This window comes from Ursus americanus, chromosome 32 (genome assembly GCF_024610735.1).
Source record: "Ursus americanus isolate L20-20 chromosome 32, mUrsAme1.1.p, whole genome shotgun sequence".
In the NCBI taxonomy this organism is placed as follows: Eukaryota; Metazoa; Chordata; class Mammalia; order Carnivora; family Ursidae; genus Ursus; species Ursus americanus.
The window spans coordinates 31258-44243 of record NC_142158.1 but is presented as its reverse complement, the minus strand read 5'-3'; the positions used below and the strand labels follow the sequence as shown (position 1 = coordinate 44243).

Genomic DNA, 12986 nt, shown 5'->3' with positions numbered 1-12986 from the left:
GTCTAATTTGTTGGGATATAGATGCTCATAATATGTTCTTATACTTGTCTGTATTCCCTTGGTGTTGGTCATGATCTCTCCCCTTTCATTCATGATTCTATTAATTTGGGTCTTTTCCTTTTTTTTTTTTTTTTTTTTTGGTAATTAATCTGGCCAGAGGTTTATCAATCTTATTAATTCTTTTTTTTTTAAGATTTTATTTATTTATTTGACAGACAGAGAGACAGCCAGTGAGAGAGGGAACACAAGCAGGGGGAGTGGGAGAGGCAGAAGCAGGCTCCCAGCGGAGCAGGGAGACCGATGTGGAGCTCAATCCTAGGACTCTGGGATCATGCCCTGAGCTGAAGGCAGATGTTTAATGACTGAGCCATCCAGGCACCCCTCGATCTTATTAATTCTTTCAAGGAACCAGTTTCTAGTTTCGTTGATCTGTTCTACTGTTCTTCTGGTATCTATCTAGTTCTTTGATTTCTGCTTTAATCTTTATTATTTCTCTTCTGCTTGGTTTAGGCTTTATTTGCTGTTCTTTCTCCAGGTCTTTTAGGTGTAAGTTTAGCTTGTGTATTTGGGATTTTTCTAATTTTTTTTGAGAGAAGCTTATAATTCTATGTACTTCCCTCTTAGGACCACCTTTGCTGTATCCCACAGGTTTTGAACTGATGTGTTTTCATTCTCATTAGCTTCAATGAATTACTTAAGTTCTTCTTTAATTTCCTAGTTGACCCCTTCATTCTTTTGCAGGATGCTCTTTAACCTCCAAATGTTTGTGTTACTTCCAAATTTCCTCTTGTGATTGAGTTCCAGTTTCAAAGCATTGTGGTCTGACAATATGCAGGGGATAATCTCAATATTTTGGTGCTGGTTGTGACCTCAGTTGTGACCCAGTATATGATCTATTCTGGATAAAGTTCCATGTGCATTCAAGAAGAATGGATATTCTCTTGTTTTAGGATGGAATGTTCTGTAGATATCTGTATATATCTATGAAGTCCATCTGTTCCAGTGTGTCATTCAGTGCTGACATGTCTTTGTTGATCTGCTTCGATGATCTGTCCATTGCTGTGAGTGGGGTGTTGAGGTCCCCTACTATTAAGGTATTATTATCATCAGTATATTTCTTTATTTTGGATAATAATTGTTTTATGTAATTGGCTGCTCCCATGCTGGAGCCATAGGTATTTACAATTGTTAGATCTTCTTGTTGGATAGACCCTTTAAGTATAATATAATGTCCTTCTACATCTCTTACTACAGTCTTTGGTTTAAAATCTAATTAGTCTGATATGAGGATTGATACCCCAGCTTTCTTCTGAGGTCCATTGGTGTGGTAAATTGATCTTCATCCCCTCACTTTCAATCTGGAGGTGTCTTTAGGTCTAAAATAAGTCCTTTGTAGACAGCACATGGATGGTTCTTGCTTTTTTATCCAATCTGATATCCTGTGTCTTTGGTTGGTACATTTAGCCCATTTACATTCAGTGTAACTATTGAAAGATATGGATTTACTGCCATTGTATTGCTGGAAAGTCTCTGTTTCTGTAGATTATCTGTTTCTTTCTGGTCTATGTGACTCTTGGGGTCTCTCTTCACTTACAGTATCTCCTTTAATATTTCTTATAGGGCTGGCTTGGTGGCCACATATTCTTTCAGTTTCTGTCTGTTCTGGAAGCTCTTTATTTCTCCTCCATTCTGAACGACAGCCTTGCTGGAAAAAGTATTCTTGGCTGCATCTTCTTTTCATTTAGTACCCTGAACACATCATGCCAGCCATTTCTGGCCTGCTAGGTTTCTGTGGATAGGGCTGATGTTATTCTGATGTTCCTCGCTCCATATGTAAGAAGCCTCCTCTCCTTAGCAGATCTCAAGATAGCTTCTTTTTCTCTAATATTTGCAAGCTTTACTATTATATTTTGGGGTGTTGATTATTTTTAATGCTTTTGGGAGGGGTCCTCTCTGCCTCTTGGACATGAATGCTTGTTTCCTTCCCCAGATTACAGAAGTTCTCAGCCATGCTTTGCTCCCATGTACCTTCTGGACCTCCTTACCTCACAACATACACAAATACTAACTCAAAAGGGGTCACAGACCTAGCTGCTAAACTATAAAAATTCTAGAAGAAACTTTAAAAATGGGTATTTTCCTCAAATTGCTCTATAGATACAGACCTATTAAAAATCAGGATTTTTTAAAAGAAATTGAGAAGCTAATCTTAAATCTTATATGGGAATACAAAAGAATGAAAACAGCCAAAAGAGATTTTGTGTAAAAAAAAAAAAAGATGGAGAAATTATACACTCTGATTTCAAAACTTATTATAAAGCTTGAGGATTAAAGACTGTGTACTAATGACATAAGAATAGACATAGAGATCAATGGAACATAATGAAAAATCCAGAAATAAAGACTTATATTTGTAAGTATTTCCAAATTGTCCTTTGAGAGTGGATGAATTTTTTCCCAATCATCAATAAAGGAAAAGTCGCAGTAGGTTTTTGACTGAGTTTGGCTTACGTTTCTGAAGCAATATTCTGGATGTCAAGGCAGTTTTCACAAACGCTTTCCTGGGCACCATTAAAGAGACGGGAGCAAGGCCTCTTCTCCAGGAAGGCTTCAGCAGGGCAGCAACCAGCCCAGGACTGCCCATCAGTGACGAAGACACCCTGGGAGCTTTGTGCATATCTGAGACATTGGTTTTATGACCTGGTGAGATCTGCACGACCTTTTACCTTGGCTGGTTTCCTGAATTTGTCGAAGGGCAGATGGAAAGAGATCTTCCAGCCTCTGAAAACATTTATTGTGACACAGAGGGAAACAATGTCAGATCGATAGTATGCTAGGAAGCAGGGAGGAGGTCAGGTCCCGGGGAGAAATCCTAGCTGTGACTCTGCAAAGGGGCACAGGGGACAGCCCTTGCTCCTCCCTTGGCATGGAAGGGAACTGCACAGAGGAAGGGAGGAGGGAAAAGAGAGAGGTCAATGTGTAGGTTTGTTATTTGGATTCCTTGAAAGGACAGTGTTTCTCAGAATCCAGATCCTGTCTGGGTAGGGAATCCCCTGAAATAGTTATTCCTGGGACAATCCCAAGCTGGCCCTTGAAGTAGTTCTGTGCTAGAAATCCCCTGTGGGGGAGGTGAGTGTGACAGTGGCACCTTTAACCCTCCCAGTCCTGGGAGGGTGCCATACTCCCCCAGGCTCTGCCTGCTGCGCTCACAGGCTCTTTGCCGGCAGCTGCCCTGTGGTCTAAGCAGGGCCCCCACCCAGGGATGCTCTGACCTACATATGGACCCAGAACTCTCCTTGCTCTTTCCTCACAAGGCTCCTTGCAGGCTCTGCTTTCCTTTGTCTGTCTCTACCCCTTCCCTGGTGCGTACCCTTCCTGTAATGAAAGGCGTGCATGCCATGCCCTCCCGCTTTCCTTTCCCTGGGAGGCCATTAGGACAGCAGTAGAGATTTGCATGTGAAGACTTGCTCACCAGCTACTATGAATGTACTGTGGGTGAGTTCACTGCTTGCTTATCAGGGGGGATACTAATATTTACCTCATTAGAAAGCTAGAACCATGCAGTTACAGTGTAAATAAGTCAAACAAACAAACAAACAAACAAAACAAAAAAACCCGGAAAACAAACATCTAAGGAGGTGAACAGACTTGCACAAGTTAGGTAGCAAGTGACATCCCAGGACTGGAACTCCCATCTCCTCTCAGAGCAGGCTGTGTATCCTGTGTGATCTCGACGCATGCCTCCCACTCTGCCCGGCTGGTGTGAACAGGCTGCTCACGGTCGCATCACTCCTCATGGACTCCTACATGCTCTCCTGGACCCCCTTGCTCTCAGGAAGGCCCCTGAGTGATGGCACATGATGGGTTCCCGAAAGCAGCAGGGGAGGACTGGGAGTGGTGGGTGGCTAACCGGGGAAGCTCTCCACAGAGAAGCACCGTCCTATGTTTGGAAGAGGAGGGTGGATGGAATGCATGAGAGGAATGTGATCAGAGAGTGCTTTTTGTTTATTGACTCTGCCGTAGCGAAAGTGAGAGAAAATCATGACATCATGGGCGAACAAAGGGCGCAGGCAGAGTGGTTCAGGCAGGGGATTTCCAGCTCAGCTTGTACATAAGCTCGACGCCAGTCCTTTCCCTCTGCCTCCTGTGTCGGCTCCGGTGATTGCAGACATGGCATCCAGTGCTTCCTGCCTCCATGTAAGCTGGGGCTTGAACGTGGGGATGGGGAGAGGGAAAGCACTTCCAAGGCATGGGGAGAGATCTCAGGAGTCCGAGAGGGACAGAGCTCGGGGACGTGGGGGCAGAATGACTGGAAAGACATCCTGCAGGGGATGACACAGGCTCTGGACCCACAGAAGCTGAAGGAAGTTTCTGGGAATAGATGCAGCTTGTTTGGCTCCTGAATGCTGTTGTGTGTCAGACCTGACCGGCCACTGTTAGGGAAGGATGGTGGGAAGTGGGAGTGGGCTTTGTGCTCACAGGGCTGGATTTGAAACTATGGAAATATTGTCTGGAGCCCATTTTCCTTCTTCTGATTAGGGGTCCCGGGGCTCTTCAACTTCCTCTCCTCCCAAAACTCATTTACTCTAAGCTGTTAATGACCTGGTACATGAGCCTATAGAGAGTAGGTGCTCTACGTGGGCTGGCATCAGGCTGGTGCTCAGCACAGAGGGGCATCGGTCCAGTGAGGAAATGTCTGTGACGTCCAGACTGGGAAGATGGGTTTGAATGGAGCAGGAGGGAGGTCCTGCCAGGCTTTCCAGTGACAGCACAGAGGTGAGCCTGCCCAGCTTCAGACTATGGAAGGAAGACTTAGATCTGTGCCTACCTTCTGTGAGTGAGGCCCTGATCTAGCCACAGGAGGAGATCGTGTTCTGCAATAGGTAGATATAAAAACACAGGAAGTCCAGGGGAACAAGTCACACCGACCACAGTGTCACTGTAATGTGTGAGTTCTTACAAGGTGATGGGACATTGAGAAGGAAACCGGGAGTACAGAGAACATGTGTCCTGGCCAGGGTTTCCATCTACAGTAGTCATGGAGGGCAGTGCATGAGTGTCCCATGAGGCTGACAAGTCTTGATAATTCTCTTTGGGAGTCGATTTTAGCATCCAGTATATAACGTTGGATGCTTTGTAACTGTATTTCGTTTCTGACATTTGGCAAACTTCATCTGGATATTTGCCTGCCGGCAAATAATGTGGGAAATCACTAAGGACATTGGGATGAATGAGAGGTATGGTTTTAAGGGAATAAGACTGATTTTCCTGTGTTAAAAGCTTGAAATTCCCAAAGAGAAGTTCCAAGAAAGGGAGGGACACAGCTTGTTGTAAAGGAGCTGGAGGACCAGGCAGGCAGGAGGGCGGGGCCGGGAAGGAGGGGACATGGTGTAAAAGATGGCAGGCAGGCACCTTGATTCAAGCTCTCTTGGTCTTCATTGTCCAGGTGAAAGTCTATTCTGAGGAGGGGACAGCAATGACCTTCACTGCTAACTTGGAGGACAGAGTGAAGAAGATCAGTGAACATGTCCGGGCTAAGACCAAGATTCCCGTGCAGGACCAGGTTCTTTTGCTGGGCTCCAAGACCCTAAAGCCCCAGAGGAAGCTGTCATCTTACGGCATTGACAAGCAGACGACCATCCACCTCACTCTGAAGGTGGTGGAGCCCAGTGACGAGGAGCTGCCCTTGGTTCTGGTGGAGTTACGCAATGAGGGGCAGAGGCAACTCCTTCAGGTGTGAAGGTCCAGCTCAGTGGCCCAGGTGAAACAGATGATAGAGACCAAGACCGCTATCATGCCTGAGAAACAGACTGTGACTTGCAATGGCAAGAGGCTGGAAGATGGGAAGACCATGGCAGACTATGGCATCAGAGGGGGCAATTTACTCTTCCTGACAGCCCACTGCGTTGGGGGCTGAGCCCTCCAGGGATGGGTGAGATCAGGAGCAAAAGTGCTTACTGTTGGCTCTTACTCCACCCACATGCCTTGATGATTTCCCAAATTAACGAGAAAGATAAACACAAAAGGTTAAGGGTGAAGTAGGGAGGAAGACTGCAGAAAACTTTCTAACTCCATGATTTTTGGGTCTAACGTAATTGATTAGTGGTTGGATTGTGCATATTACTGAAAACAGAAAATAACATTTTAAGGCACAGTAGAGATAGCCTCAAGGCCAGCTTGCAATGAATTCCTTTCCTGGTTCCTTCTGATTTTTACAAAAATTCCTATTTCCTCTTCTGTTCAACAAGTTAGTTTTACACCGCGATCCATGTTCCCCTCATTTTTGTGTTTCCACCGTTATATTTCATCTGTAATATCACTCAAAATGTTGAATCAAATGGAATTTCTGCTTATAGAGAACAGAGAAATGATTTATATTGAAGTGAAGTAATTCTTCTGATATGATTACAATCTCATTAAAGAATTTAGAAAATCAGTTAAACTACCTTCTCTGTCCTTATTTAAAGTTGTTTGGTATGAAATGAATCCCCCCACAGTATACCATGTTATTCTCCATGCCCCACACTGAATTCAACAGTTATTTCTGGGGATGATGGTGAGCATGGAAAGATACCTCCCCTGAGGACTCAGAGATTTTGTTCTTCAGCTGGGGCTCCTTGGGGGAGGTGTGGTTTGGAGAAGTCTCTCTCCTGCCTGGGTTAGGGTCTAGTAGGTCTTCTCTGGGTTGGGGGCATCGTTTGGGTGAGGGCTTTGGGTTGGTCTCCGGGTTGACTCCCAAGGCTCTGCCCAGTTTCTGGCTGACAGAGCTTTTTCCTGTCTGCCTCCTGCTCCCCGCTCCCCTCCCCCCGCCCCGTGTCTGCTCTTCTCTGGGGAACTTGGGTCCCTTCCTCCATCTTCCTCCCCTCACTCACTCCTCTGTCTCATGACTGGTCACGAACACATTTTCCTCACCGTCTAAGACATGTCTAGTCCCTTCTGTTCCTTAAACTTGCTCAAGAACCACCTTGTGCGGAAGAGATCCCTAGCTTAACCCCACCCAGCACAATCCCCACTTGGGGGGGGGTTCCTTGTTACACTTTGGGGTCAAGTGCTCCTGGTGGGCGCTAGTGACTTGGTTAGGTGGGCATTAGGTTGGACTGATTTCCCGAGATGAGCAACTGTGGCTCCTTTTTTTGGATGGGGTCTCCTACAGGGTAGAGTCCATGATTTCGCTGTTAATTTGGGGGACTCCGGAAGCCGGACACCACGGGGTCTTCGTGGTGTGTGCCATCAGACTGGGAGAGACTGAACGTTAACTCTCCTTTCATACAAGATCTTACCAGCATCTGGACTCTTCAGGGGTGGTCACAGGACCCCCTGAGCATGGGGCAGTTCCTCTCCAAATCATGCCTTCTCTCTTCTCCAGCTTAAGAGAAAGCTGGAAGGCCACTTCCCCCTCCCTGAACCTGTGTCTATAGAGGATAGAGGGATTTGCCCTCCAGCACAGGAACATTTCCTCAGGGGAGGATGGGACCTCCCCAGCGACCTTGGACTCCCTGAGCACACATCTTGCAGATTCTCACAGGGAAATGGGCAGGCAGAAGGCTAACTGCCTTCCCAATGGACATTCCCATCCTTGGGCCCTGGGCTACACTTTCTTCCCTCTCCCACGCCCCCCACTCACCAGCCAGCCTGCCCTCTCCCCAGACTCCCCAGGAGCTTCCTGGCTGCCCCCTTCACTTCCTTGTTCCTGAGGGTGTAGATGAGCGGGTTGAGGGCCGGGGTGACCACCGTGTAGAAGAGCGAAACGAACTTGCCCCGCCCCTGGTCGTAATGGGTGGTGGGCTGTAGGTAGGTGTAGATGGCCGAGCCATAGAAGAGGCAGACGACGGTCAGGTGGGACCCGCACGTGCCCACCGCTTTCCTGCGGCCGCCCCGGGACCGCATGCCCCAGATGGCACGGGCCACGGCGCCGTACGAGGCCAGGATGACGGAGGACGGCAGCAGCAGGATGACCACGCGCGCAGCAAACATCTGGTGCTCGGTGGCATCGCGGCCGCCACCACAGGACAGCTGCAGGAGCGCGGGCAGCTCGCAGATGAAGTGGTCCAGCAGGCGGGGTGTACACAGTGGCCGTGCGGCCAGCAGCGCCGTCTGCGCGGCCGAGTTGGCCAGGCCACCCAGCCACGAGGTGCAGGCCAGCGCGCGGCACCGGCGCGGGGAGGCGAGCTCCGCGTGGCGCAGCGGGTGGACCACCGCGGCCGCCCGGTCCAGTGCCATCACCGCCAGCAACAGGCACTCGACCGAGCCCATCGCCAGCGAGGTGCACAGCTGGGCCAGGCAGCCCGCGCGCTGCAGCCACAGCTCCGCACCGCACAGGCTGGCCAGCAGCGCGGGAGCCACGCTCGTGGTGAAGCCCGCGTCCACCAGTGCCAGGTGGCACAGGAAGTAGTACATGGATGTGTGCAGGCGCGGGTCGCGCAGGGCCAGCAGCACGAGGGTCGAGTTGCCCGCCAGGGTCAGGAGATAGCAGAGCAGGACCAGGGCGAAGAGGGCGGGCTGCAGCGCGGGCCAGTCGGAGAAACCCAGCAGGAGGAAGCGCTCCTCGGTGCTGTGGTTGGCCTGCGGGAGGAAAGTCCCAGAGTGTCTGGAAGGGCGCAGAGTGAAAGGGTGACTTTATGCCCTGCAAGTGCAGGGGAGCCCGGGAGCTCGGGGCGCGGCTGGTGGGGAACTGGATGGGAGGGAGGGGCGCACGGGAGCGTGGGGGAGGGGATGCCAGCACCCCTTCCTATCTCATTTAGAGACCTGTGCCCTGGCTTTGGGAAGCTAGCCCTCCCTTAGTGCAGCTTAGCTAATGTATGCAGCCGACTCTTTGGGGGAGAAAGAATCTCCACTTTGAAGAAGAACGAACTTAGACCCGGAAAGGGGAGATTGCCCCAGGTCACAGCTAGTGCGTGGCCCTGTGGGAGTCCAGGTTAGACTTGTCTCCTTTCCAGATCAGTGCTTTTTCAGCTGCTTCCTGGGTTCTGATTGTACTCCTAGGGGCCAGAGTAGAAATCTGATCTTCCTCCCACAGAACAGTCCTTCAGATATTTGAAGAGGGATTTCCCCCTGAGCCTCCCTCCCCTTCTCCCACAGGGCGTCATGCGGAAGAGTAAGTGTGACCCCCTAGGCTTGGTGGAAGCAGCACTTGGTAGACCAGATCCATCACCTTGTTTGTTTCAGGGGCTCTACTGCCGTGAATACAACCATTAGCTGCTGACTGCTGAGTGCTACCCTGTGGGGAATCTCTCTTCTAGGCTGCCACCAATGTCCGTGCCCCTCCTGCTTCTCCCTCGGGTGACGGTCGTGATCTACGGGCCTTGGAACCCAGAGTCATCTGGCAGAACACTGCACTAGAAGCCAGGAGCCCTGGGTCCCACCCAGCATAACTGCCTGTGGCCAGTGGGATTACTTGGTACGGAGAAGTCACGGCATTTCCCTTTGCCTCCGTGTTTCCGTGCCTAAGAGGAGGAGTCTGAACGAGACGATCTCCAGGGCTCCTGGCTTATCCCCTAGCTCTAACTGCAAAAAAATATTTGTCAACTGAATGAAAGGAGAGCCCGACACAGAAGCCTTTTAACCCTGAAGAGTGATGTTGAGTCCCGTTTCCTAATGTACAGAAACCATATGGTTGATGGGATCACCGAACGTTACAGCACAATCTTGCTACTGCACGTTTCCTGGCCGGTATCAGGAAATAGATAGACTTCGTATTCACTCTTCCGAGTTTGAAAATCATAATTTTTCAGGAAAAAAACTCGTCCCCCCCCCCCCGAGAACACTGTGCTTATATGGTTCAGCTTCTGCTCATTAGGCAGAACAGGTGTTCACGGTGTGACTGCGAGCAAGGGTTGGGGCGTCAGGGTGTCTGAGTGCCCGTCTTGGCGCTGCCGTTTCCCAGCTGACAACCCTGGACACGTGGCTTACGCTCTCTGGGGCTCAGTTTCCTCGCTTGGAAGTAGAAGTGGGTAAGTGGGTTAAGCACGTAAAGCTCTTAGAACGGCGCCTGGCACAGAGCAGCTGGTTAGGAAATGCTCACTCTTTTCATCCGTATTTCACATGTCAGGACGGGTTTGCAGAGAGCTCTTACAGCGGCAGAGCCAGCGTCTGAGTTTATGTCTCTTTTCATGTATTAACTCTGGTCTTTATTCACCGGAAAGTGAGGCAATACTATTTCAGGAGTAAGACAGACGGGTAGTTGAGGTTAAATAACCTGTCCAAGGCCACACTGTTTATAAATGCTTATCAGGATTTCAACCCCAATCTCACTGATTCCAAGAACCTCGCTTCATCTGTATGGACGTGCATTGAAGCCGGGTCTACCTGCGAGAGGCTGTGGAGGACACACGTACGTACGAATCCTGACCTTGCTCTCTAGGTAATTGTGGAGTGTGGGCTCGTCCTGGAATGAATACAGGCACGAGCCGACATTCAGGCCGGTGGCCCGATGGTGCTAGAGATGTTGTTCTAGAAAGCCCAATTTTCTAATTCTGTGGTCACGTAGACACACACCGTGCAGCCAGCCAAGCCCCGAACAGTTGCCCTCCAAACACGCCGAACCCTGAAAACAGGCACACGGTAATGAAATCACACACACCACACCTGTACTCCACGGACACACGCACCCCACACACTTACGGAGACACCCATGTGCCCGTAATTCCCCTGCAGCATCCAGAAGGCAAATCTGTTGTAAAAATAGTCCAGGATGTGTCCCCAAACCTCGTGTGCTACTGTAGAATGTGCCCGTCCTCCGCAAGACCGTTGTCCTACCTTCATGTCCGAGTCTCTGGCCCTGATACTCAGCCCTTCAGGTTCCAGATGATCAGTTGGTCTGTTGTTTCTACTCTGGGTTCTCGGAGTTTGGAATGCAGTGGGACGGATGAAAGACAGAGCTAATGGCGTGACTGTTGATCTCAAGCATGGGTGCCCGAGGTCAGAGCCAGGTCCTTCAGGAGCAGGACATGGGGTGGGAGCCCCCTTGCTTGTCGGCAGAGGAAGGAATACAACGTCTTTGGGAAGGAAGCCAGCCACGTCTCGAGAAGCATCGAGGTTCGGGCAGAGGTGTCTGGGTCTGTTCCCCGAGAGCCCGGCACCAGGGTGTAGGCAAGACCAGCGCTCGCGTCTCGGGGGCAGCAGGTCCGCATTCGCTGCTGCCGGCCGCGGAAGTAGCCTTCCTGACTGCAAAGGGCACAGCAGCTGTAGAGCAGAGACGCTGATGAGCCGCTCGCTGCAGAGGGAGCAGGGGAATCAACTTTCCCTGTTATTGAGAGGAAACGATGGGGCCCTGGGGAACCCACGTGCCACCCCCATAATTAGCACCCGTGTTGGGTTGTCCAGAGCAGAGTCCCCCGGGGCAAGGAGGGGAACATTCTGGAGGGAAAGGCCCTTGAGGGTGGTGTGTCCCTGGCAGCGTGGAGGCCGGAGGCAGCACCGGGCTTCCTCCCCATCACTTCAGTGGTTTAGGGTTTCATTCTGGGAATAAGGGACCTCGAGCAGCTGGATAACCTCAGTGGCTCTAGGGTCAGTTTGAAAATGGGGAGACAGTCCTTGTCTGTGGGAGAGGTTTGAGCTCTGGCAACATCATCCTGAGTTCTGAATGACCCTCTTGTCATCGGCCTTCGCCACCAGCCCTTCTTGAGGCTGTCACTGCCTTTGCTTTGTCCCGGCTCGGTCCCTCTCCCAACACTGTCTGTCCTAATTCTCGATAGATCACTGTCCACACAGATCATGCTTCTGTAATCCCTCCTTGCAGGCCCTCCCTTGGCTGGCGTCTGCAGGTTTGTCATGGTCCCCAAGGTGGCCTGTCTCCACTGCTCGCTTGCGCTTGGGTTCCTGTTCGGTCTTACAGTTACTGCTTTGTACACATCCTCCCGGCACTCCTGCCTCTTCTCCCTTTGTTACACTCCCTTGGCTAAATCATAACCTATTTGAATGAAATCCTCATCCTACCCATTCCCTGTATTTGTTCAGCCGATTGTGCCTGGAGAAAAGGCACATCTGAGAAGCTTCGTTTTGCCTTCATGACCATTAACTTTATTTTTAATTTTTTCCAGCTTGATTGAGACATAGTACTCTGTGTAAGCTTAAGCTGTACAGCGTGATGATTCGACACACGTATATATTGTGAGGTGTTTGCCACACTAAGGTTCGCAAACACATCCTTCCCTCACATAATTATCATTGCACTGTTGTTACGGGAAGAACTGTCACACTCTACCCCGGGACGCACCTGTGAGCACACAACAGTGGTGTGAACTATACTCGCACCCTGTACATCAGATCCCCAGAACTTATCACAACAGGAAGTTGATCACGTTTGATCAGCATCTCCCCTTCTGCCCCACCTCTCGGCCGCTGGCAACTACCACTTTAGTGTCCTACGTGGTCAGTGCTTTGAGATTCCACATATGAAGGGCACGAAGCCGTGCTTGTCTTTCTCTGTCTGACTTGTCCCACTCAGCATAATTCTGTCAGGTTCACCCACGGTGTCACAAACAGCAGGATTTCCTTTTTCATGGCTGAGTAATGTCCCATTGCATTTTCTTTATCCATGTATCCATCCAGCAACACTGAAGTTTTTTCCATGTCTCCTGAGTAACGCTGCCATGAACAGGGCCGTGCAGATATCTCTTTGAGAGAGTGATCTCATCTCCTTCGGATGTATCCCCCAGAGTGGAGTTGCTGGATCACGTGGTCGCTTTTTCATTTGTTGAAGGACCTGCATACTGTTTTCCCTACTGCCTGAACTGGTTCACATCCCCACCAACAGTGCAGAAGGGTTCCCTTTTCTCCACATATCTACCAACACTTGCTACCACTTGTCTTTCTGATAATAACCATTCTAGTGTGAGGTGATGTCTCATTGTGCTTAAGATTAGCATTTCTAAATGATCAGTGATGTTGAGCACCTTTCCACGTACCTTTGGCCATTTGTATATTTTCTTTGGAAAAATGTCAATTCAAATCCTTTGTGCATTAATTGGATCATTTATTTTTTTCCC

General features: G+C 49.8%; 2 protein-coding genes across 2 annotated transcripts; one reads left to right on the top strand and one right to left on the bottom strand.

Annotated features, from left to right (window-relative positions):
- Window positions 1-3860: 3860 nt before the first annotated feature.
- UBD (ubiquitin like modifier D) lies at window positions 3861-6429 on the top strand. The gene is given in 2 exon segments (XM_045803898.2): window positions 3861-4197; window positions 5447-6429. Coding segments are annotated over 2 exon segments (627 nt in total). The 5' UTR covers window positions 3861-4041; the 3' UTR covers window positions 5918-6429.
- Window positions 6430-7620: 1191 nt separating this feature from the next.
- Window positions 7621-12501, bottom strand: OR2I1 (olfactory receptor family 2 subfamily I member 1). The gene is made up of 3 exons (XM_087857893.1): window positions 12470-12501; window positions 11017-11163; window positions 7621-8587 (listed from the first exon to the last, which is right to left on the bottom strand). Exons 1-3 carry the CDS (start codon window positions 12499-12501, stop codon window positions 7621-7623), a joined length of 1146 nt encoding a protein of 381 aa, XP_087714019.1.
- Window positions 12502-12986: the final 485 nt, after the last annotated feature.

Bases quoted from the DNA above. Each gene is read 5' to 3' on its own strand.
- OR2I1 (XM_087857893.1), bottom strand. From the start codon at position 12,501: ATGAAAAAGGAAATCCTGCTGTTTGTGACACC. The intron at 11,164-12,469 runs GTGGGTGAACCT...TGCCCTTTGCAG, and splicing joins ATCCTGCTGTTTGTGACACC to TCAGGAAGGCTACTTCCGCG. The intron at 8,588-11,016 runs GTGGCTGGCTTC...GCGCCCTTCCAG, and splicing joins ACCTCGATGCTTCTCGAGAC to ACACTCTGGGACTTTCCTCC.